The sequence below is a fragment of the Oncorhynchus gorbuscha genome, linkage group LG09 (genome assembly GCF_021184085.1).
Source record: "Oncorhynchus gorbuscha isolate QuinsamMale2020 ecotype Even-year linkage group LG09, OgorEven_v1.0, whole genome shotgun sequence".
NCBI lineage: Eukaryota > Metazoa > Chordata > Actinopteri > Salmoniformes > Salmonidae > Oncorhynchus > Oncorhynchus gorbuscha.
In genome coordinates, this window is record NC_060181.1 from 78,893,534 (window position 1) to 78,918,111 (window position 24,578).

The following is a 24,578-nucleotide window of genomic DNA, read 5'->3' on the forward strand; positions in this document are numbered from 1 at the left end:
AGAGTGGTAGAAAGTGGCTTTAGCAGCAGAGACAGAGGAGGAAAATGTAGAGAGGAGGGAGTGAAAGGATGCCAGGTCCGCAGGGAGGCGAGTTTTCCTCCATTTCCGCTCGGCTGCCCGGAGCCCTGTTCTGTGAGCTCGCAATGAGTCATCGAGCCACGGAGCGGGAGGGGAGGACCGAGCCGGCCTGGAGGATAGGGGACATAGAGAGTCAAAGGATGCAGAGAGGGAGGAGAGGAGGGTTGAGGAGGCAGAATCAGGAGATAGGTTGGAGAAGGTTTGAGCAGAGGGAAGAGATGATAGGATGGAAGAGGAGAGAGTAGCGGGGGAGAGAGAGCGAAGGTTGGGACGGCGCGATACCATCCGAGTAGGGGCAGTGTGGGAGGTGTTGGATGAGAGCGAGAGGGAAAAGGGTACAAGGTAGTGGTCGGAGACTTGGAGGGGAGTTGCAATGAGGTTAGTGGAAGAACAGCATCTAGTAAAGATGAGGTCGAGCGAGGGTGAGGTCAAAAGAGGAGAGGAGTGGAAAGAAGGAGGCAGAGAGGAATGAGTCAAAGGTAGACGTGGGGAGGTTAAAGTCGCCCAGAACTGTGAGAGGTGAGCCGTCCTCAGGTAAGGAGCTTATCAAGGCATCAAGCTCATTGATGAACTCTCCGAGGGAACATGGAGGGCGATAAATGATAAGGATGTTAAGCTTGAAAGGGCTGGTAACTGTGACAGCATGTAATTCAAAGGAGGCGATAGACAGATGGGTAAGGAGAGAAAGAGAGAATGACCACTTGGGAGAGATGAGGATCCCGGTGCCACCACCCCGCTGACCAGAAGCTCTCGGGGTGTGCGAGAACACGTGGGCGGACGAAGAGAGAGCAGTAGGAGTAGCAGTGTTGTCTGTGGTGATCCATGTTTCCGTCAGTGCCAAGAAGTCGAGGGACTGGAGGGAGGCATAGGCTGAGATGAACTCTGCCTTGTTGGCCGCAGATCTACCGGAGACCTGGAACTCCACGTGGGTCGTGCGCGCTGGGACCACCAGATTAGGGTGGCCGCGGCCACGCGGTGTGGAGCGTTTGTATGGTCTGTGCAGAGAGGAGAGAACAGGGATAGACAGACACATAGTTGACAGGCTACAGAAGAGGCTACGCTAATGCAAAGGAGATTGGAATGACAAGTGGACTACACGTCATAGATATCATCCTAACCAACTTCCCCTCTAAATACACCTCTGCTCTCTTCAACCAAGATCTCAGTGATCACTGCCTCATTGCCTGCATCCGTAATGGGTCAGCGGTCAAACGACCTCCACTCATCACTGTAAAACGCTCCCTGAAACACTTCAGCGAGCAGGCCTTTCTAATCGACCTGGCCGGGGTATCCTGGAAGGATATTGATCTCATCTCGTCAGTAGTGGATGCCTGGATATTTAAAAAAAAATGCCTTCCTAACCATCTTAAATAAACATTCCCCATTCAAGAAATTTAGAACCAGGAACAGTCAGGTCTGGTTCTCCCCAGACCTGACTGCCCTTAACCAACACAAAAACATCCTCTGGACCCCTACAAATCAGCTGTGCTAGACAATCTGGACCCTCTCTTTCTAAAAAATGATCCACCAAAATTGTTGCAATCCCTATTACTACCCTGTTCAACCTCTCTTTTGTATCGTCTGAGATCCCTAAAGGTTGAAAAGCTGCTGCGGTCATCCCCCTCTTCAAAGGGGGAGACACTCTAGACACAAACTGTTACAGACCTATATCCAGCCTGCCCTGCCTTTTTAAAGTCTTCAAAAGCCAAGTTAACAAACAGATCACCAACCATTTTAAATCCCACCGTCCACTATGCAATCTGGTTTCCGAGCTGGTCATGGGTGCACTTCAGCCACACTCAAGGTATCATAACGGGGTGGCAGGGTAGCCTAGTGGTTAGAGCATTGGACTAGTAACCGAAAGTTTGCAAGTTCAAATCCCCGAGCTGACAAGGTACAAAATCTGTCGTTCTGCCCTTGAACAGGCAGTTAACCCACTGTTCCTAGGCCGTCATTGAAAATAAGAATTTGTTCTTAACTGACTTGCCTAGTAAGATAAATAAAAATAACAGCCATCGATAAAAGACCGTGCAGCCGTCTTCATTGACCTGGCCAAGGCTTTCGACTCAATCACTGCATTCTTATCGGCAGACTCAATAGCCTTGGTTCCTCATATGACTGCCTTGCCTGGTTCACCAACTTCTTCTCAGATGGAGTTCAGTGTGTCAAATCGGAGGACCTGTTGTCCAGACCTCTGGCAGTCTCTATGGGGGTGTTAGAGGGTTCAATTCTTGGGCTGACCCTTTTCTCTGTATATATCAGTGATGTCGCTGTTGCTTCTGGTGATTATCTGATCCACCTCTACACAGAAGACACCATTATGTATTTGTAACAGTATAACTTTAGACCGTCCCCTCGCCCATACCCGGGCGCGAACCAGGGACCCTCTGCACACTTCAACAACAGTCACCCACGAAGTATCATTACTCATCGCTCCACAAAAGCCGCGGCCCTTGCAGAGCAAACCACTACTTCAAGGTCTCAGAGCAAGTGATGTCACCGATTGAAACACTATTTAGCGCGCACCGCTAACTAAGCTAGCCGTTTCACATCCGTTACATATACATCTGGCCCTTCTTTGGACACAAGGGCTATATAAATAAATTTGATTTGATTAATTATTTCGCCTCTATGGCCTATTTATTCACATCAAATCAAATGTATTTATAAATCCCTTCTTACACCAGCTGATGTCACAAAGTGCTGTACAGAAACCCAGCCTAAAACCCCAAACAGCAAGCAATGCAGGTGTAGAAGCACGTTGGCTAGGAAAAACTCCCTAGAAAGGCCAGAACCTAGGAAGAAACCTAGAGAAGAACCAGGCTATGAGGGGTGGCCAGTCCTCTTCTGGCTGTGCCGGTTGAGATTATAACAGAACATGGCCAAGATGTTAAAATGTTCATAGATGACCCGCAGGGTCAAATAATAATAATCACAGTGGTTGTCGAGGGTGCAACAGGTCAGCACCTCAAGAGTAAATGTCAGTTGGCTTTTCATAGCCGATCATTCAGAGTATCTTTACCGCTCCTGCTGTCTCTAGAGAGTTGAAAACAGCAGGTCTGGGACAGGTCGGGGTTCCATAGCCGCAGGCAGAACAGTTGAAACTGGAGCAGCAGCACGGCCAGGTGGGCTGGGGATAGCAAGGAGTCATCAGGCCAGGTAGTCCTGAGACATGTTCCTAGGGCTCAGGTCCTCCGAGAGAGAAAGAAAGAAAGAATGAGGGATAAAGAGAGAAAGAGAGAGAGAATTAGAAAGAGCATACTTAAATTCACACAGGACACCGGATAAGACAGGAAAAATACTCCAGATATAACAGACTGACCCTAGCCCCCCGACACATAAACTACTGCAGCATAAATACTGGTGGCTGAGACAGGAGGGGTCGGGAGACACTGTGACACTTGTTGTTTTTGTCACACTGCTTTGCTTTATCTTGACCAGGTCACAGTTGTAAAGGAGAACAGGCCTACCTTTTTTTTGTACCTTTATTTTACTAGGCAAGTCAGTTAAGAACAAATTCTTATTTACAATGACGGCCTAGGAACTGTGGGTTAACTGCCTGTTCAGGGGCAGAACGACAGATTTGTACCTTGTCAGCTCGGGGGTTTTGTTAGAGGAAATTGTAGTTAAGATGATTAATTATGTATACATTATTGATTAGAACCATTTATTCTAATACTATTATGTTATGGTATGAAAAGTAAAAGTTATTGGTTAAGCTGTTACTGAAAATGTAAGCAGAATGAATTAATAGTCTGTGTCTTGGGAAGTCAAAAGGGGAGTGATACAGATAAGAAACGTCTGGGAAAGGTTCCATTCCTAAAACAATGGGTTCTTGTGAGAATCGGAGAGAGGGTGGGAAACTGATGATGTCATGTTCAGTTTATAACCTGTGGAAATGTGTGTAAGCATTTAGTACTCACTTGAATAAACGCTATTTACCTGGCTTTTAAGATTGGTCTCAATCTACTTCATGCATAATTAATGAACTTACAATTCATTAATGAATTAGAAATGAGTGCTAATTGATTTTGGCAATTGAAACATAAAATAATTTAGAATTCCTCTATCAGGTTTGAACTTGCAACCTTCCGGTTACTAGTCCAACGCTCTAACCACTAGGCCTGGTTAAATAAAGGTGAAATAAAATCAAATAAATAAGAAATGTCCAATGGATCACTGTGTATCAGTGTGTCCATATGGCAGAGGCTAGCGCTCTTGCCATAGTTTCATTTTATCTTTTAGGTTTTTATCAGTTTACTTCAAATTCTTTTTAAACAAAAACGTTATTATTGAAATTAAACTGTTCCACCGAAAACTGGCACGCAGATCGGAAAAAAGGGTAGGAGAAATTGTAAGCTTCCCCAATCTTGAAACTTATAAGCTGCCTATGGTCTTTACTATTACACCTATTTAAAATATGTGTGCAAGCGCGTGCACAAATAGGTCCTGTAAAAAATGGGCCCACCTATGGAAATCAAATGCCTTTCCAACTGATTTATTCTGGCGCCTGGTCTGTTGGGTTTAGACCATTTTTATGCGGTAGCTGGTGGGAGTTGGACAAAAAGCCAGCTTGGGATGATAAATCAGTCCCATTCAGACCTCTACACTGAGGCGTTTCTGTCAAGGTTTGTTTTTAGCCCGACAGAGGAAGTAACCTGATATCTCTGCTCTCTCAATGTCACTGGGGCTGAAATGTATCAGCCTGCATATACAGTACATTATATTGCTCAGAGTCTCAGTTGAAGTAGTAACCTGCTAGCAAGCCATGCTTGGTGTTATGACAACTTCAATGTACTGTGATTAGGGATTAGGTCTACTATTGCTAAGGGTTATACCGGCAAAAAAGAAAGGTTGTGTGTTTGTTGGGTTCACATGCAGAGATTGTCACAGAGCCAACTGAGCAATCAGGGGGGAAGAAGGGCCATCATTTGCAAATAAATTCATAAAAAATCCTACAATGTGATTTTCTGGATTTTTTTCTTCTCATTTTGTCTGTCGTAGTTGAAATGTACCTATGATGAAAATTACAGGCCTCTCTCATCTTTTTAAGTGGGAGAACTTGCACAATTGGTGGCTGACTAAATACTTTTTTGCCCCACTGTATATATATATATATATATATATACAGTGGGGAGAACAAGTATTTGATATACTGCCGATTTTGTAGGTTTTCCCACTTACAAAGCATGTAGTGGTTTGTAATTTTTATCATAGGTACACTTCAACTGTGAGAGACGGAATCTAAGCAGCCTGGTGACCTAGAGGCTGGAGAGGAATCATACGTGACAGTACCCCCTCCCCGACAAGCGGCACAACCGCAGGACGCCGACCGAAATTACGATCCCGGGGATCATGAGCGGACTGGTCACCTCTGCTAAGGTGCGGGATCCTGTCAATCCGGCTGAGGCGTGGGAGCATGACGACCTAGAGCGCCGGAGAGAGATCATACGTGACAGTCCCCCCGTCCCCGACGCACGGCTCCAGCCGCAGGACGCCAACCACAGGGATGATCCCTGGTATCAGGAGCGGACCGGAGCCTCTCGCTCCCACTCAGGTACGGAAACCCGTCGAGCCAGCTAAGGCAGGATAACCTGTCGAACCCGCCGAGCCATGGAAACCCTGAACGAGCAGCCCGGTGGCCTAGAGAACAGAGAGGGAGCACATGTGACAGTTGTGTTCATGAACTGACATGTACAGTATGTGTAACTGATAGATGCACACACACACACACACACACACACACACACACACACACACACACACACACACACACACACACACACACACACACACACACACACACACACACACACACACACACACACACACACACACACACACACTACATGTTCATGTTTTTAAATGTATGTCAAATGTTTCGTTTTTTGTCTGTAATGTCTTTTTTGCTATGTGTAGGACCCCAGTAAGACTAGCTGTCGCCATTGGAGTCGGCTAATAGGGTTCCTAATAAATCAAATGAAATAATATAGTGGAGCTGCTATACAGTAGTGCTCTCTGATTTCTAACCCTCCCCTGATTACACAGACTATTCTGATGGTAAACCTTTCTCATACCAGAAGGACTCACTCATGCCAGAGGGACTCACAGTGTGTGTGTATGTGTGTCTGTATGTGTTTGCTGGCTCTCAGCCCCATTAAACAGTCAGTAAATCGGGTGTATGTACCTGTCCTGTTCCAGGTCATCCATCTAAGTGGAGTGGCAACTTTCCTCAATAGTTTATAACTATCCTCACGTGAACAGCTTATTTCCTAACACAAATCTGTGATGAAAACCAGTGATTCAATTGAGCTGGAGCTACACAGAGAAGGGCTGCTGCAACTTGGGTCAGGTAGAGCTGAGCTCCAAAAATGTAGTGCCCAAGGTAAACTGCCTGTAGCTCTGTCATACAGGTGAAAGAGGACCCAAAAGCGACTTGGCGAGAACAGAGTCTTTAATCCAGTAACGAAAAATACAATAAAAAAACACAACTTTCACTCGAAATGACGAGGACCGACTGGAGACTCGATCTTGAACAGCAGGTGAACAGCAGGTTGCCTCGGGAAGGCACTTGAACCAAACAGACTCAGACACCTGCTCACCACGCAGCATCTGAGGGAAACACGACACGACAGGGCGATACACAAACACAGCACGGTGAATTCTAGACAAGGAACCGACAGGGCAGAAACGGAAAACAAGAAGAGAAATAGGGACTCTAATCAGGGAAAAGGATCGGGAACAGGTGTGGGAAGACTAAATGATTGATTAGGGGAATAGGAACAGCTGGGAGCAGGAACGGAACGATAGAGAGAAGAGAGAGCGGGAGAGAGAGAGAGGGAGGGGGAGAGAGAGGGATAGAAAGAGGGAAAGAACCTAATAAGACCAGCAGAGGGAAACGACTAGAAGGGGAAGCACAGGGACAAGACATGATAATCAATGACAAAACATGACAAGCTCAGGCCCTGAAGCCAGGATATGCATATAATTGATACCATTGGAAAGAAAACACTTTGAAGTTTGTAGAATTGTTAAAATAATGTAGCGGAATATAACACAATAGATATGGTAGGAGAAAATCCAAAGAAAAACCAACCAGATGTTCTTTTTTGAGAGAAATACAAAAGAAAGGTCCTATTGAAAATGAGCTCCCTGGATGCAATTGCTATGGCTTACACAGGGTGGCATCAGTCTATGTTGAAGGTTTCAGGCTTGTTACTTCAAAAACAAATAAGAAATATCAGTTTCAGTAGAAGGACACAAATTTGTGTTTATGCGCACCGTGAAGACATCACGCACCTGCTAAAATCAGTTTCCTATTGAATATACTTCTTTCCTAAATAAATATTATAGTTTGATTACATTTTAGGGTATCTGAAGAGTAAATAGAAACGTATTTTGACTTGTTGTAACAAAGGGGTAGATTTTCGGATTCCTTTCTCTGTATGTTGAATGAGTGGATTACTCAAATCGATGGCGCCAACTAAACTGACTTTTTGGGATATAAAGAAGGATTTTATCTAACAAAACAACACTACATGTTATAGCTGGGACCCTTTGGATGACAAATCAGAGGAAGATTTTCAAAAAGTAAGTGAATATTTAATCGTTATATGTGAATTTATGAAACCTGTGCCGGTGGAAAAATATTTTGATGTGGGGCTCCGTCAAACAATCACATGGCAGGTTTTCGCTGTAATAGCTACTGTAAATCGGACAGTGCAGTTAGATGAACAAGAAGTTAAGCTTTCAACCGATATAAGACACTTATATGTACATAAATGTTTAAAATCCATAATATTTATGATTATTTATTTGAAATGCGCGGCCACCGATCCTTAAGAAGTTTTTAAGGGTCTAAGAGAGAACCAGGTAGAGCTGAGCTCCAGCACCTTATGGGTTCACAGAGGAGTAGGATAGAAAGTAGCATACAATTCCTAACCCTAACTCTAGCTTAATGTCCACACCCCCGTTCAACCCAAACCCTGGCCATAACCCTAAACCTAGTTTAATGTTCACACCCCCATTCAACCCAAACCCTCGTCATAACCCTAAACCTAGTTTAATGTCCACACCCCCATTCAACCCAAACCCTAGCCATAACCCTAAACCTAGTTTAATGTTCACACCATCGTTCAACCCAAACCCTCGTCATAACCCTAAACCTAGTTTAATGTCCACACCCCCATTCAACCCAAACCCTAGCCATAACCCTAAACCTAGTTTAATGTCCACACCCCCATTCAACCCAAACCCTAGCCATAACCCTAAACCTAGTTTAATGTTCACACCATCGTTCAACCCAAACCCTCGTCATAACCCTAAACCTAGTTTAATGTCCACACCCCCATTCAACCCAAACCCTAGCCATAACCCTAAACCTAGTTTAATGTCCATACCCCCATTCAACCCAAACCCTCGTCATAACCCTAAACCTAGTTTAATGTTCACACCCCCATTCAACCCAAACCCTAGCCATAACCCTAAACCTAGCTTAATGTCCACACCCCCATTCAACCCAAACCCTGGTCATAACCCTAAACCTAGCTTAATGTTCACACCATCGTTCAACCCAAACCCTCGTCATAACCCTAAACCTAGCTTAATGTCCACACCCCCATTCAACCCAAACCCTCGTCATAACCCTAAACCTAGCTTAATGTTCACACCATCGTTCAACCCAAACCCTCGTCATAACCCTAAACCTAGTTTAATGTCCACACCCCCATTCAACCCAAACCCTAGCCATAACCCTAAACCTAGCTTAATGTCCACACCCCCATTCAACCCAAACCCTCGTCATAACCCTAAACCTAGCTTAATGTTCACACCATCGTTCAACCCAAACCCTAGCCATAACCCTAAACCTAGCTTAATGTCCACACCCCCATTCAACCCAAACCCTGGCCATAACCCTAAACCTAGCTTAATGTTCACACCATCGTTCAACCCAAACCCTCGTCATAACCCTAAACCTAGCTTAATGTCCACACCCCCATTCAACCCAAACCCTCGTCATAACCCTAAACCTAGCTTAATGTCCACACCCCCATTCAACCCAAACCCTCGTCATAACCCTAAACCTAGCTTAATGTTCACACCATCGTTCAACCCAAACCCTCGTCATAACCCTAAACCTAGTTTAATGTCCACACCCCCATTCAACCCAAACCCTCGTCATAACCCTAAACCTAGTTTAATGTCCACACCCCCATTCAACCCAAACCCTCGTCATAACCCTAAACCTAGTTTAATGTCCACACCCCCATTCAACCCAAACCCTGGCCATAACCCTAAACCTAGCTTAATGTCCACACCCCCATTCAACCCAAACCCTAGCCATAACCCTAAACCTAGTTTAATGTCCACACCCCCATTCAACCCAAACCCTAGCCATAACCCTAAACCTAGTTTAATGTCCACACCCCGTCCAACCCTAACCCTGGCCATAACCCTAAACCTAGCTTAATGTCCACACCCCCATTCAACCCAAACCCTCGTCATAACCCTAAACCTAGCTTAATGTCCACACCCCGTCCAACCCTAACCCTGGCCATAACCCTAAACCTAGTTTAATGTCCACACCCCCATTCAACCCAAACCCTCGTCATAACCCTAAACCTAGTTTAATGTCCACACCATCGTTCAACCCAAACCCTCGCCATAACCCTAAACCTAGCTTAATGTCCACACCCCCATTCAACCCAAACCCTCGTCATAACCCTAAACCTAGCTTAATGTCCACACCCCCATTCAACCCAAACCCTCGTCATAACCCTAAACCTAGTTTAATGTCCACACCCCCATTCAACCCAAACCCTCGTCATAACCCTAAACCTAGTTTAATGTCCACACCATCGTTCAACCCAAACCCTCGTCATAACCCTAAACCTAGTTTAATGTCCACACCCCCATTCAACCCAAACCCTGGCCATAACCCTAAACCTAGTTTAATGTTCACACCCTCGTTCAACCCAAACCCTCGTCATAACCCTAAACCTAGCTTAATGTCCACACCCCCATTCAACCCAAACCCTAGCCATAACCCTAACCCTAGCTTAATGTCCACACCCCGTCCAACCCTAACCCTAACCCTGGCCATAACCTTAACCCTAAACCGAATCCTTACCCTAACTTCATGTCCACACCTCAGTTCAACCCAAGCTATAACCCTAGCTTCATGTTCAACCCTAACCCTTGCTTTGTCCCGCAACGAGACATTGATTACAGATGGCTCATTGTGGAAGCTTCCGTAGCCTGGCGTCCTTGATCAACCAAACCTAAAATATTTGGTTTCACTAAATCCTAACCCCTCCAAATAGGGCTGCCTCACCTCCGAATTCCCAATTAACCCCTGAGGAACACGTGGTGTCATTACAGCAGGATAAGTTCTCTGTTATCTAGTGGAAAATGTGGGTACTGCTATGGAATTTCACAAGCACGAACAATGTCAGTACTACAGACAATAATTGGCAGAGGGCAAGACAGTGGGGTATACTAAAGAAGAGCTTCACCACTAACGTCAAATTATATCTACACACTTTTGCAAAGATTATTACACTAAATTTACACTATTGTCTTGAATGCTAGCATATTTGTTGTGTCCATTTGCTCAGGAATAAGATTGTATCTCTTTTTTGAGATCCTCTTTGAGTGCATGAAACTTGATACTTTGTATCGTGGTACTGCCTGCCCCCATGTGGACTTCTTAAGTATTAGAACACATTCCACAATTGAAAGCAGTGCTGCTGTTAAAAATTCAACCGTAGGCTACAGTGTGTTTGGGTGTGTGTGTGTGGCAGGGTGAGAGTGACCCTCAACACTGCTCCCCTTTTAATTTCAGCTGTTTCTCAAGGTCATCAGAAACACACACACACACAGGCAAACACTGTACATAAAATATGAGTATTGTTAATTTTTGTAACTGGCTCTGTCCTAGGCTGAGGTTGACTGGTTAGGTGGTTGGTTGTGTGGTAGGATATTTGTCTCTTTCTCATGGTACTTCCCCTCTCCAGGACCTCTATCTGCCTCTATATCGACGCCTGTGAATGGAACCTCTCTCTGACCTCCCTGGAAACCCTGAACAGGTCAGATTTATTTTTAAAAGTCATAACTGGACAGTATGAAGCTTCACTGTTTGTCTGATTCTGTATATAATGTGTTGTCTGTGTATGTGCTTGTTTTTGTTCTTATGTGAAGATTCAACGCACAGATCATGGAAAGACAGTACAATGTCAATGTCTTCTCTTCTGCCATTGATCCCATACGATCTATGCTTACCCCACCCACCAGGTGATCATGCTGCCTAATTGGTCAAACAGGACCCTCCACCTGGTGGACTCTCTGACCCATGCCCTAGGCCGTTACCTTGACAACTGGAGCCAGAACTCCTCAAAGGCAGAACAGGCTCTGGACAACACTCTGGCAGAGGAGAACTTCAGGAACATCGTTTGGTACCTGACAGTGATGATCGGAATGTTTGCCTTCATCGTCATGGCGATCCTGGTGAGTACGGTGAAGTTGAAGCAGCGCAAGCATTCGGATGACCCCTACCACAAATACATTGAAGAGGACTGGACTGGCCCAACTTCAAGAGCAGAGCGGCGTCATAAATAACCCCACAGCCAACCAACCTAATGTCTATGCACACACGCCATACCCAACACACACATATACCATGTACAAACACACAGGCACACCAACACTCACGTACAGACACGCAATGGTTCTAAAGTCAAATAATCTTATGGTATTAGTAACAAAGGTGTTGTACTGACTGTATAACTAATATGTTGATCATGGATAGTAATCAAACTAAAGTAGTGGTTCTGTCATTACTGATGTGGTTATCTGACCTCTGACTAGGAGTCTAATTGTCTGTGCTAAAGAGGTAGGGACTGTAATTGAGCTGTCAAACCACGAGTGCCCAGTAGAGGGCAGCACACACACACAGTCCTACCAACAAAAAAATGAAATAAGAGTCTAAACCCAATCTAAGCCAGGGGAGGGTTCTACTAGCCCCTACAAACACATTAAATAACATATTCACTACATGGAACAACAGATAGCCCAACCCAAAACAAAATCGAAAAGAAGTTTGTTCTGAAGTGTCTGTCCTATATTTGAGATGTATTTAACCCCATATTGTTGGCACTAAGCAGTCTCCATACAGTGCATTCGGAAAGTATTCAGACCCCTTGACTTTTTCACATTTCGTTACGTCACAGCCTTATTCTAAAACGTATTTAAATGTTTTTTTCCCTCATCAATCTACACACAATACATATATATATAATATATAATTTCTAAAAACCTGTTAATGCTTTGTCATTATGGGGTATTGTGTGTAGATTGATTGGGGGGAGAAAAAAAACATTTTAATAAGTTTTAGAATAAGGCTGTATATATTTATTGATACACTGCCGATTTTGCAGGTTTTCCAACTTACAAAGCATGTAGAGGTCTGTAATTTTGATCATTGCACCAGGACAATGATACAAAACACTGTGTAATATAATAAATAGATGGTGCTGGAGAGGATGGCTGCTGTTTTATTGGCTATTAACCAACCGTGCTATTTTGTTTGTTATTTCACATTGTTTGTAACTTATTTTGTAGACGATGTTGCTGCTACCGTCTCTTGTGACTGAAAAGAGCTTCTGGACATCAGAACAGCGATTACTTGGAAGTGGACGAATAATTTTTCTTTAATGAGTTGGACAGGAAGGATATACTCCAAACACCCGAACAGGCCCTCATCCCCATCATGCGCTGAGAAAGAAACTGAGATTTTGCGGAAAGAAGTCGGGCTGTCTTGTGAAGATCAGGCGACGAGTGTCTAATCTGCCTTTGCCATCCATACTGTTAGCCAACGTTCAATCGCTGGAAAATAAATGGGACGAACTGAAAGCACGTATATCCTACCAAAAGGACATTAAAACTGTAATATCATATGTTTCACCGAGTCGTGGCTGAACAACGACATTAATAGCATACAGCTGGCAGGTTATACACTCTATTGGCAGGAAAGAACTATGTATATTTGTAAACAACAGCTGGTGCACAATATCTAAGGAAGTCTCACGGTTTTGCTCACCTGAGGTAGTGTATCTCATGATAAGCTGTAGACCACACTATCTACCTAGAGAGTTTTCATCTGTATTTTTCATAGCTGTCTACATACCACCAAAGACCGATGAGGGCACTAAAACCGCACTCAATGAGCTGTATACCGCCATAAGAAAACTGGAAACCGCTCATTCGGAGGCGGCACTCCTAGTGGCCGGAGCCTTAAGTGCAGGGAAACTTAAATCAGTTTCATCTCATTTCTATCAGCATGTTAAATGTGCAACCAGAGGAAAAAAACTAAACCACCTTTACTCCACACACAGAGACCCGCACAAATATGACCATAATTATATCCTCCTGATTCCTGCTTACAAGCAAAAAAATATATAGGAAACACCAGTGACTCGGTCAATAAAAAAGTGGTCAGATGAAGCAGATAATAAACTACAGGACTGTTGTGCTATGTTACGTTCCCCAGTTTATGTGTTGTAGTTTGTATGTTTGCATGTATTTATTTCAGGAAATGGCTTCCTGAAATCCATCAAGCAGCTGATTGGTTGACTCCAGGGATAATTGGAGAGCTGACCCCGCCCCCTCGTCAAGACGCAGCTGTCTCCAATTACCTATACCAGAAGCTATATAAAAGCCAGTGTTCTGTGCAGGAGGAGAGAATTTTGCTGGAAGTAGATTTGCTAGAGGAATTTTGTTGGAAGTAGATTTGCTAGAGAGATTTTGTTGGAAGTAGATTTGCTAGAGAGATTTTGTTGGAAGTAGATTTGCTAGAGAGATTTTGCTGGAGGTAGATTTGCTAGAAAGATTTTGCTGGAGGTAGATTTGCTAGAGAATTTTTGTAGGAAAGAGATTTTGCTAGAGTTTTTGCTGGGAGTTCATTGCTGAGAGTTGGTATGTTTTGTGAGTTTGTTGCTCAGATAGAGCTTATTTGATGTCCTTTGTTTGTTTCTTAGTTTGTTTGTGAAATTGTTTAAATATTCTGTTTCATTTGTTCCCAGGGGGGAAGGGGAAGGCACCTAGGGAGTGCTTAGGCAAGAGGCCCGCGGGCATGCATATACCCGTAGCATATTCGCTGTCTAGGCACACTAGGTAAGACCTGGGCGGACCACCCCCTGTATTTTGGTTAGGGCACCAGGTGGTGCTAAATTAGGTAAGTAGTGGGTAGGCAGGTAAGATAGGAGAGGGTAGGTTAGGTAAGTAGTGGGTAGGCAGGTAAGATAGGAGAGGGGGGGCTTTGAGATGTACTTTCTTTGCTTTGGTTCCGTCCAGCCCCTTTTCCCCATATTACCGTGTAAAGGAATAAAGTCCTTGTAAACGGTACCACATTCTGTCTGTTGTCATCTTCACTCGCACCTACAGTCCATACCTTTTTCACTTCACGGAGAGTTTAGTTGTAGCAGGGTGTTGCGTTCCCTCTTCATAGAGGCGTGCGTAACATGCTAGAACAAACTGGAATATGTTCCTGGATTCTTCCGATAGCATCGAGTAGTACAAAACATCCGTCACTGGCTTCATCAATAAGTGAATCAATGACGTAGTCCCCACAGTGACTGTATGTACATACCTCAACCAGAAGCCATTGATTACGGGCAACATTCGCACTGAGCTAAAGGTTAGAGTTGCCGCTTTCAATGAGCGGGACTCTAAAACGGAAGCTTATAAGAAATCCCTCTATGCCCTCAGATGAGCCATCAAACAGGCAAAGCATCAATACAGGACAAAGATTGAATCGTACCACACCGGCTCTGACCCTCGATGGATGTGGCAGGGCTTGCAAACAATTTACAGACTACAAAGGGAAGCCCAGCCGAGAGCTGCCCAGTGACACGAGCCTACCAGACGGGCTAAATAACTTCTATGCTCGCTTCGGGGCAAGTAACACTGAAACATGGGGGGGTACTGTCACGCCCTGACCAGAGAGCTTTTTATTCTCAATGTTGGTTAGGTCGGGGTGTGACTAGGGTGGGTCATCTAGGTGATTATATTTCTATGTTTGCCTGGTATGGTTCCCAATCAAAGGCAGCTGTTTATCATAGTCTCTGATTGGGGATCATATTTAGGCAGCCATTTCCCCTTTGTGCTTTGTGGATCTTGTTTTTGTATAGCTGCCTGTGAGCAGCCTAGAACGTCACGTTTAGTTTTCTTCTGTATTGTTTTTGGTGAGTTTCATATTTATTAAACATGCGGAACTCTAAGTATGCTGCACCTTGGTCCATTCATTCAGACGAGCAGGACACTGAGCTAAATGTCAAGTCTCATAGCAAAGGGTCTAAATACTTATGTACGTAAGGTATTTCTCTTTTTTTTAGGTTTAATACATTTGCAAACATTTCTAAAAAACCTGTTTTCACTTTGTCATTATGGGGTATTGTGTGAAGATTGATGAGGAAAAAACATTAATTTAATACATTTTAGAATAAGGAGCCTGAAGACTTTCCGAATGCAAATCCTGCAGGCTCTGTTTTTATATTATCTTCATTATTGTCAAGTCATATGGTAAAGTGCAGCAAAGAAAGACTTAGTCGATCCCGCTCAGCTGGCCCAGAACAGAGCGGCACGTCTTGCTCTTCATTGTAATCAGAGGGCTAATATTAATCCTATGCATGCCAGTCTCTCTTGGCTAAGAGTTGTGGAATGACTGACTATGTCACTTCTTGTGTTTTTAAGAAACAATGTGTTGGAAATTCCAAATGGTTTGCAATGGCAAATACACACAGCGCTGGCCCACGCACACTTACCCACCAGACATGTCACCAGGGATCTTTTCACAGTCCCCAGATCCAGAACAAATTCAAGAAAAAGTACAAGTATTATACAGAGCCATGAGTGCATGGAACTCCCTTCCATCTTACATAGCGCAAGTGAACAGCCTGGTTTTAAAAAACAAAGCAACATCTCATGGCATGTGACCTACTTGTTGTTGTAATGTGTGCTCTGGGAGTCGGGAAGCAAGTTCAGGGAGTGAATCATTTAACAGAAAAACAGTACGAAACACGAACAACGCACAGACCAGGGAATGACATATATAGGGCAGGTAATCAAGGATATGTGGGAACTCCTTCAATAGTGTTGGATAAGCAAACTGTCAAAGGGTGGCTACTTTGAAAAATATAAAATATATTTGGATTTGTTTAACCCTTTTTGGTTACAACATAATTCCATGTGTGTTATTTGATAGTGTTGATGTCTTCACTATATTTCTACAATGTAGAAAACACTCAAAATAAAGAAAATCCCTTGAATGAGTAGGTGTGTCCAAATTTTTTGGCTGGTAGTGTATGTCAGTGGGTGTGTGTTCTCCTTTCTCTGTCCCGTGACTAACTATTTCACAACATCACTGCCTCATCCCTTCCACATCACCACCACCAAGTATGTTGCACATATAGGAGAAACTATGTACATTGCTAACACGTCATTGGCTGTGGAATGTTATACCAAACATTACATTGAGAGGAAAATTACTAGCTAAGTGAGCTGAGCTTATGATAAGTCCCATTGACTGTCCACTGATTCCCATGTCCCCAAATAGCCTGCTCGTCCAAAACTGTGATTCCAAAGAGAGGTAAATATTTAATTTTGCCATTGAGGTTTTTTCTGTGGATTAATTCTGTAATCTTCTGAATCCCAGACACGCCACCCATAGTTTGGTCAGGAGTGTATGGTATGAGTGGAATGTGTCGGGTCTGTGTTTGCGGTATGTTACACAGCATTAGTTCATGCTCAGACCACATTCCCACCATGTTTGATTCCGGACCGTCACCCCCCCCATGAGCGGGAATATCTTGGAATTAACTGTTTACGTTCACAAACCATTGGTCAGTAACTCACTCACTTGACTGTACAGAGTACTGCATATACAATTAAATAAAACATTCAGTTGATTGTTATTATTTGTGTTGAATATGTATGATAACCTTTCATACACACACAAACAAAGTGATGTGAGAATGCTGGTGTGATGGTTCCAGTGAATTTCCTTCTCAGTGGGGAGTGGACTCTGATGGGCTCTGATGCAAACACACACACTCCCGCATATGATGTGAGGATGCCATTGTGATGTTCCCAGTGAATTTCCCTCTCAGCTTGGTGGAGAGTGGACTCTGATGGGCTCTGGGGTTGAAAACGTTTCCTTCACCTCCCCTTTCAGCAAGTATTGTAAATGCAGATGAATTGACACCTTAATGAATATTACACCTTAGTGAATATCTAATAAGAACCTGTTGTGCATCATGTTCTAATAGCTGCAGAACCTCAGATATCACATATATTAGACTAGTTCAAGCAACATTTCTTATCCCTGTCTGGCCCAACAGGGATGCTGGCTCATGTTGACTCCAATGCTTCCCACAGTTGTGTCAAATTGGCTGGATGTCATTTAGGTGGTGACCCATTCTTGATACACACGGGAAACTTTTGAGAGTGAAATACTCAGCAGGGTTGCAGTTCTTGATACAAACCAGTGGGCCTGGCATCTACTACCATACCCCGTTTTAAGGCACTTACATGGTTTGTCTTGCCCACTCACCCTCTGAATGGCATACATACAGTCGTGGCCAAAAGTTTTGAGAATGACACAAATATTAATTTTCACAAAGTCTGCTGCCTCAGTTTGTATGATGGCAATTTACATATACTCCAGAATGTTATGAAGAGTGATCAGATGAATTGCAATTAATTGCAAAGTCCCTCTTTGCCATGCAAATTAACTGAATCTCCCAGAAACATTTCCACTGCATTTCAGCCCTGCCACAAAAGGACCAGCTGACATCATGTCAGTGATTCTCTCATTAACACAGGTGTGAGTGTTGACGAGGACAAGGCTGGAGATCACTATGTCATGCTGAATGAGTTTAAATAACAGACTGGAAGTTTCAAAAGGAGGGTGGTGCTTGGAATCATTGTTCTTCCTCTGTCAACCATGGTTACCTACAAGGAAACGCGTACCATCATCATTGCTTTGCACAAAAAGGGCTTCACAGGCAAGGATATTGCTGCTAGTAAGATTGCACCTAAATTAACCATTTATCGGATCATCAAGAACTTCAAGGAGAGCGGTTCAATTGTTGTTAATAAGGCTTCAGGGTGCCCAAGAAAGTCCAGCAAGCGCCAGGACCATCTCCTAAAGTTGATTCAGCTGCGGGATATGGACACCACCAGTACAGAGCTTGCTCAGGAATGGCAGCAGGCAGGTGTGAGTACATCTGCACGCACAGTGAGGAAAATACTTTTGGAGGATGGCCTGGTGTCAAGCAGGGCGGCAAAGAAGCCACTTCTCTCCGGGAAAAACATCAGGGACAGACTGATATTCTGCAAAAGGTACAGGGATTGGACTGCTGAGGACTGGGGTAAAGTCATTTTCTCTGATGAATCCCTTTTCCGATTGTTTGGGGCATCCGGAAAAAAGCTTCTTCGTAGAAGACAAGGTGAGCGCTACCATCAGTCCTGTGTCATGCCAACAGAAAAGCATCCTGAGACCATTCATATGTGGTGTTGCTTCTCAGCCAAGGGAGTGGGCTCACTCACAATTTTGGCTACGAACACAGCCATGAATAAAGAATGGTACCAACACATCCTCCGAGAGCAACTTCTCCCAAACATCCAGGAACAGTATGGGTGACGAACAATGCCTTTTCCAGCATGATGGAGCACCTTGCCATAAGGCAAAAGTGATAACTAAGTGGCTTAGGGAACAAAACATCGATATTTTAGGTCCATGGCCAGGAAACTCCCCAGACCTTAATCCCATTGAGAATTTGTGTTCAATTTTCAAGAGGCGGGTGGACAAACAAAAACCCACAAATTCTGACAAACTCCAAGCATTGATTATGCAAGAATGGGCTGCCATCAGTCAGGATGTGGCCCAGAAGTTAATAGACAGCATGCCAGGGCGGATTGTGGAGGTCTTGAAAAAGCAGTGTCAACACTGCAAATATTGACACTTTGCATCAACTTCATTTAATTGTCAATAAAAGCATTTGAGACTTATGAAATGCTTGTAATTATACTTCAGTATTCCATAGTAAAATCTGACAAAAATATCTAGACACTGAAGCAGCAAACTTTGTGAAAATTCATAATTGTGTCATTCTCAAAACTGTTGGCCACAGCTATACACAATCCATGTCTCAATTGCAGTGGTGAAAAAAGTACCCAATTGTCATACTTGAGTAGAATTGTAGATACCTTCATAGAAAGTTACTTAAGTTAAAGTAAAAAGTCACCCAGTAAAATGCTACTCGAGTAAAAGTCTAAAAGTATTTGGTTCTAAATATACTTAAGTATCAAACGTAAATGTAATTGCTAAAAATATACTTAAATATCAAAAGTAAAAGTAGAAGTTTAAATAATTTTAAATTCTTGATTTAAGTAAAGCAGACGACACAATTTTCATGTTTTTAAAATGTATGGATCGCCAGGGGCACACTCCAACACTCAGACATAATTTACAAAAGATGCATTTGTGTTTAGTGAGTCCGCCAGATCAGAGGCAGAAGGGATGACCATGTGTTGTCTTGATAAGTTGGTCAATTTTCCTGTCCTGCTGGTTGTCTGGTAAGATGTATGGAGTAAAAAGTGTATTATTTTCTTTAGGAATGTAGTGAAGTAAAAGTAAAAGTATTCAAAAATATAAATAGTAAAGTACAGATACCCCAAAAAAACTACTTTAAATTATTTTTTCCTTAAGTACTTTACACCACTGCTCAATTCTCAAGGATTAAAAATAATTATTTGGGGCCTCCTGAGTGGCGCAGTGGTCTAGCTGTGCTCTCTAAAGATTCTGGGTTCGAGTTCAGGCTCTGTCGCAGCCGGCCGAGACCGGGAGACCCATGGGGCGGTGCACAATTGGCCCAGTGTCATCTGGGTTAGTGGAGGGTTTGGCCGGCAGGGATGTCCTTGTCCCATCTCGCTAGGTACACGGTGTTTCTTCCAACACATTGGTGCAACTGGCTTCTGATTTAAGTGGACATTGTGTCAAGAAGCAATGCGGCTTGGTTGAGTTGTGTTTCAGAGGACGCAAGGCTCTCGACCCTTCACCTCTCCCGAGTCCGTACGGGAGTTGCAGCGATGAGACAAGACTCTTTAAACTACCAATTGGGGTGAAAAAAAATTGTTAGAATTCTTTTTTTTTTCTTTAACCTGTCTTCTCCCCTTCATCTATGCTGATTGAAGTGGATTTAACAGGGGACGTCAATAAGGGATCATAGCATTCACCTGGTCAGTCTGTCATGGAAAGAGCAGGTGTTAATGTTTCTTATACTCAGTGTACTGTAGATTAAATATATTTGTAAGATAGGCTACTTTATTACAATAGTGTTTGTTCTTTGTCCTGTTGCTCGTTTTCTTGGCCCAAAAGAACAATAAACAAAGAGTGGTCTGACTGCCAGTGATTTTCCACCGAGGAGGATGATATCATTGGTTTCAGCTGGGGAGGAGTGGCAGATGACTGATCGTGACCAGTAAGATGAACTGTTAGATCCCTGTGGATTAAACTCTCTTTGAGGATGTGAGACTGAGACACTGTTGACCCAACAGCAGCAGAGGTTCAAATACCACCCTGCAGGCAGCATATATACACTCAGAGGAAACAGGGAGCTTTAATCAACGAATTACAGGCATTCATTAGGCTGAGACCATGAACAGCAGAAGTGCTAATGCATGGACAGCTAAATAGAGAGACGTGTAAGAGTATCACACATCCATTTGAAAAACATATTTTTGCCACGTGAACAGGCCATAAATGAGGTTGTGATTTGGTTTGGTTATTAGCAACAACATGGGGATGCTCTTAAATGTTTTCCCTGTCCACTTTCAGAACCACTGGAGAATGAATTTAATTAGCGAGGCAGTGTTCATGTGTATTGTCTCAGTCCACATTTCCTGCTTGTCTTCATTAGAAATGAAATAGGCCTGAAATACTAGACTAGAGTTCCCCGTATTTGGCTCGCCTGAGATTTGACCCCTCAAGTTTCCTGAGCAAAATTTTATTTATTTATTTTTTATTAGTTGGACATAAAAGACTAAGAACATGAGGATTTTAATTGAAGAAATCTGTTCCAGTATTCCCACGTATAATAGAGACACATGATTGTATACAAATGTAAGCAAGGTTTGAAATTAGTATGTTTTAGTGAAAATGATATCTGTTTGGGATTCTTACGGTCAATTTGCAGTCTACATATTATTTGTAACTTTGTTCCAGCCGCTCAATAAAACAAAGTCCCGGGCTGAATCTGCACTAGACCCTTCTCTGAGTCAGTCTTATCATGAGTGTGGGACATCATATGCACTGTTCCTTTTCTGTTGACCTGTTGTTTATTAGGACACAACTCAGACAGAAACCATGATCACGGCACACTTATGGTTGAGATTAGTGTACCTTGTTAACCCAAATGAGAGAAATGAGCACGTTTTGCCTCTCAGGCTATTTTCCTGTGAGTGGCTCACAGTGAGAGGCTGAGTGCTCATGTTTTAGTGTTTATTGGCTCATCTCTTTCATGGCCAGTCCAGCAGTCAACACTACGTGAGAATACACACAATGCTAGAAGTGAAAATTAGAGTAAAAATGACCATTCATTTTTCTGTATGTTTGAAAAGTATGAAGCCATTTGTTTGACTTAAAAGCGGTTTTACTGGATATGTCAGGCAAGTCACACTACTGTGGAACATTGCAGAGTGGAGACAGTGAAGGATGAGAGAGAAAGATATGCAGGAGGTGGGAGAAAGCAAGAGGTGATAGACTTGAGAAACTGAGCCGGCCTGCTCCTTGGCTGCATCATCTGTAAAAAACCTTGCATCATCCAATCCCGTCCAATTTTTGAACAGATTATTAAATAGGCCCCAGGGTTACATATGAGGCACTAAGCCCCAGGGATTCATGTTAGACAGTGAATTTGGAACTTTCCAGAAGACAACCATGTTTGTTTATACCCTTTTATTGTTTGAGGACACTACAAATACATTCAACACAAGTTTATTATTTTCCACAGGAACTATATTTGTTGATTTTTCAAAAAAAAATATAAAGAAAATCTGTAAAAATAGCATTATATATATATTTCTCTAAGAAAAGAGAAACAAATCTCTTCTCAATAGTCTACCTGATTCTCAGAGATATATACAATAATCCTCCATTAAATCAGACTCGGAACAGGGACGGTTAGCTAAGCCTACATTTGCAAAATAAAAACACGTCTGAAAATCACATGTCAATCTTCATAGATCGGCTATTGATTTGCTTTAGCATTGCACACGAAGACACATTTGGTAAGAATAAGTTTATGAAATACAGTACGCGCTCAAATCAGATGAAATTATAAGCCATTTAAAAATACAGCAACAAATTCATGAATATATAAAAAGGGTAAACAAAATATATTTTTTAAAACAACTGGGCTCGTGTGGTTTAATCACCAAGTTAACAAAGTAGCTTACTGAACAATTTCACAACAATAACCTTGAAAGAAAAAAAAACATTATTCAGTCAAACACTGTGAGAAAATCCAAACAGTAGCTAGCCTAATCATACACAACATGAAAGTGGAACCATGAGCATTAATTGATATGTTCAATTCTTTGCAACGCTACAATACAGTGCAAAAAAATATATATATATATATATTCTCATGTCAATTGTCAAACATATTTACGTTTTTATATTTAACAATACAATTATTTTGACATCACTATAGCAACTCACCTAGGTATTCTTAAGAATTGTAAATGAAAAGTAACTGTCCAAACATGAAAAAAAAAACAATTCAGTAAAAACTCAAAGCATTTGCAAACAATGTATAAAGCTAATAGGAATAAAAAAATAATATTTAAAACACTTCAGGAGTTTTATTCCCCAACTAATGGTGGTAGAGTGATGCTTTAGTGTCACTATGCGGTGGCCCCTGCATAACACTGCATAGTCCCTGCATAAGCTTACAGTTGGTCCTCCGTAGCTCAGTTGGTAGAGCATAGCGCTTGCGATGCCAGGATATTGGGTTCAATTCCCGGGCCCAGCAATACGTAAAATGTTTGCATGATCGTGGGTTGCTTTGGATAAAAGCATCTGCTAAATGGCATATAGTGCTGTCAAAGGATTCAGAACCTGTGACTTTTTCCAAATTGTGTTACATTTTAGATTAAGGCTGTAAAGTATTCAAATTAAAATGGTAAAAATCCTCAATTTACACACAATACCCCATAAAAGTAAAATATAAAAAACAGAAATACCTTAAGTATTCAGACCTTTTGCTATGAGACTCGAAATTGAGCTCAGGTGCATCCTGTTTCCATTGATCATCATTGAGATGTTTCTACAACGTGATGAGAATCCAGCAATGGTAAATTCAAGTAGTTGGACATGATTTGGAAAGGCACACACATCTATAAAAAAAGGTCCCACAGTTGACAGAGCAAGTCAAAGCAAAAACCATGCCAGGAGGTGGAAGGAAGGAATTGGTAATAGAGCTCAGAGACAGGATTGTGTCAAGGTACAGATCTAGGTTAAATGGTACCAAAACATTTCTGCAGCATTGAAGGTCCCCAAGAACAGTGGCCTCCATAAGATTCTTAAATGGAAGAAGTTTGGAACCACTCTTCCTAGAGCTGGCCGCCCGGCCAAACTGAGGAATCGGGGGAGAAGGGCCTTGGTCTGGGAGGTGAAAAAGAACCCGATGGCCACTCTCACAGAGCTCCAGAGTTCCTCTGTGGAGATGGGGGAACCTTCCAGAAGGACAACAATCTCTGCAGCACTCCACCAATCAGGCCTTTATGGTAGAGTGGCCAGACAGATGCGACTCCTCAGTAAAAAAGGCACATGACAGCCCGCTTGGAGTTTGCCAAAAAGCACCTAAAGGACTCTGACCATGAGAAAGAAGATTCTCTGGTCTGATGAAACCAAGATTGAACTCTTTGGCCTGAATGCCAATTGTCACATCTGGAGGACACCTGGCACTATCCCTACGGTGAAGCATGGTGGCAGCATCATGCTGTGGGGATGTTTTTCAGCAGCAGGAACAGGGAGACTAGTCAGGAGAGGGAAAGATGAATGGAGAAAAGTACAGACAGAGCGATGGAAACCTACTCCAGAAGACCTCAGACTGGGTCAAAGATTCACCTTCCAACAGGACAACGACCCTAAGCACACAGCCAAGACAACGCAGGAGTGGCTTCGGAAACGTCTCTGAATGTCCTTGAGTGGCCCAGCCAGAGCCTGGACTTCAACATCTCTGGAGACCTGAAAATAGATGTAAATCAACCCTCCCAATCTATCCTGACAGAGCTTGAGATGATCTGCAGAGAAGAATGGGGCGAAACTTCCCAAATACAAGTGTGCCAAACTCATAGCATCATACCCAAGAATAGTCGAGGCTGTAATCGCTGCCAAAGGTGATTTAACAAAGTACTGAGTAAAGGGTCTGAATACTTAC

At 43.0% G+C, this 24,578-nt stretch overlaps 1 protein-coding gene across 2 annotated transcripts; it reads left to right on the plus strand.

Annotated features, from left to right (window-relative positions):
- The first annotated feature begins 5,373 nt into the window (after positions 1-5,373).
- Positions 5,374-12,312, plus strand: LOC124042980 (potassium voltage-gated channel subfamily E member 2-like). Of its 2 annotated transcripts, XM_046361147.1 has the most exons (3): positions 5,374-5,635; positions 11,094-11,165; positions 11,371-12,312. In XM_046361147.1, the coding sequence occupies exons 2-3, from the start codon at positions 11,127-11,129 to the stop codon at positions 11,692-11,694; spliced, it is 363 nt and encodes a 120-aa protein (XP_046217103.1). In that variant the 5' UTR covers positions 5,374-5,635; positions 11,094-11,126; the 3' UTR covers positions 11,695-12,312. The 2 variants fall into 2 exon arrangements, with proteins under 2 accessions (XP_046217103.1, XP_046217102.1); XM_046361146.1 differs by lacking the exon at positions 5,374-5,635 and having other exon boundaries at positions 11,055-11,165.
- Positions 12,313-24,578: the final 12,266 nt, after the last annotated feature.

Bases quoted from the DNA above. Each gene is read 5' to 3' on its own strand.
- LOC124042980 (XM_046361147.1), top strand. From the start codon at position 11,127: ATGGAACCTCTCTCTGACCTCCCTGGAAACCCTGAACAG. The intron at 11,166-11,370 runs GTCAGATTTATT...CCCACCCACCAG, and splicing joins TCCCTGGAAACCCTGAACAG to GTGATCATGCTGCCTAATTG.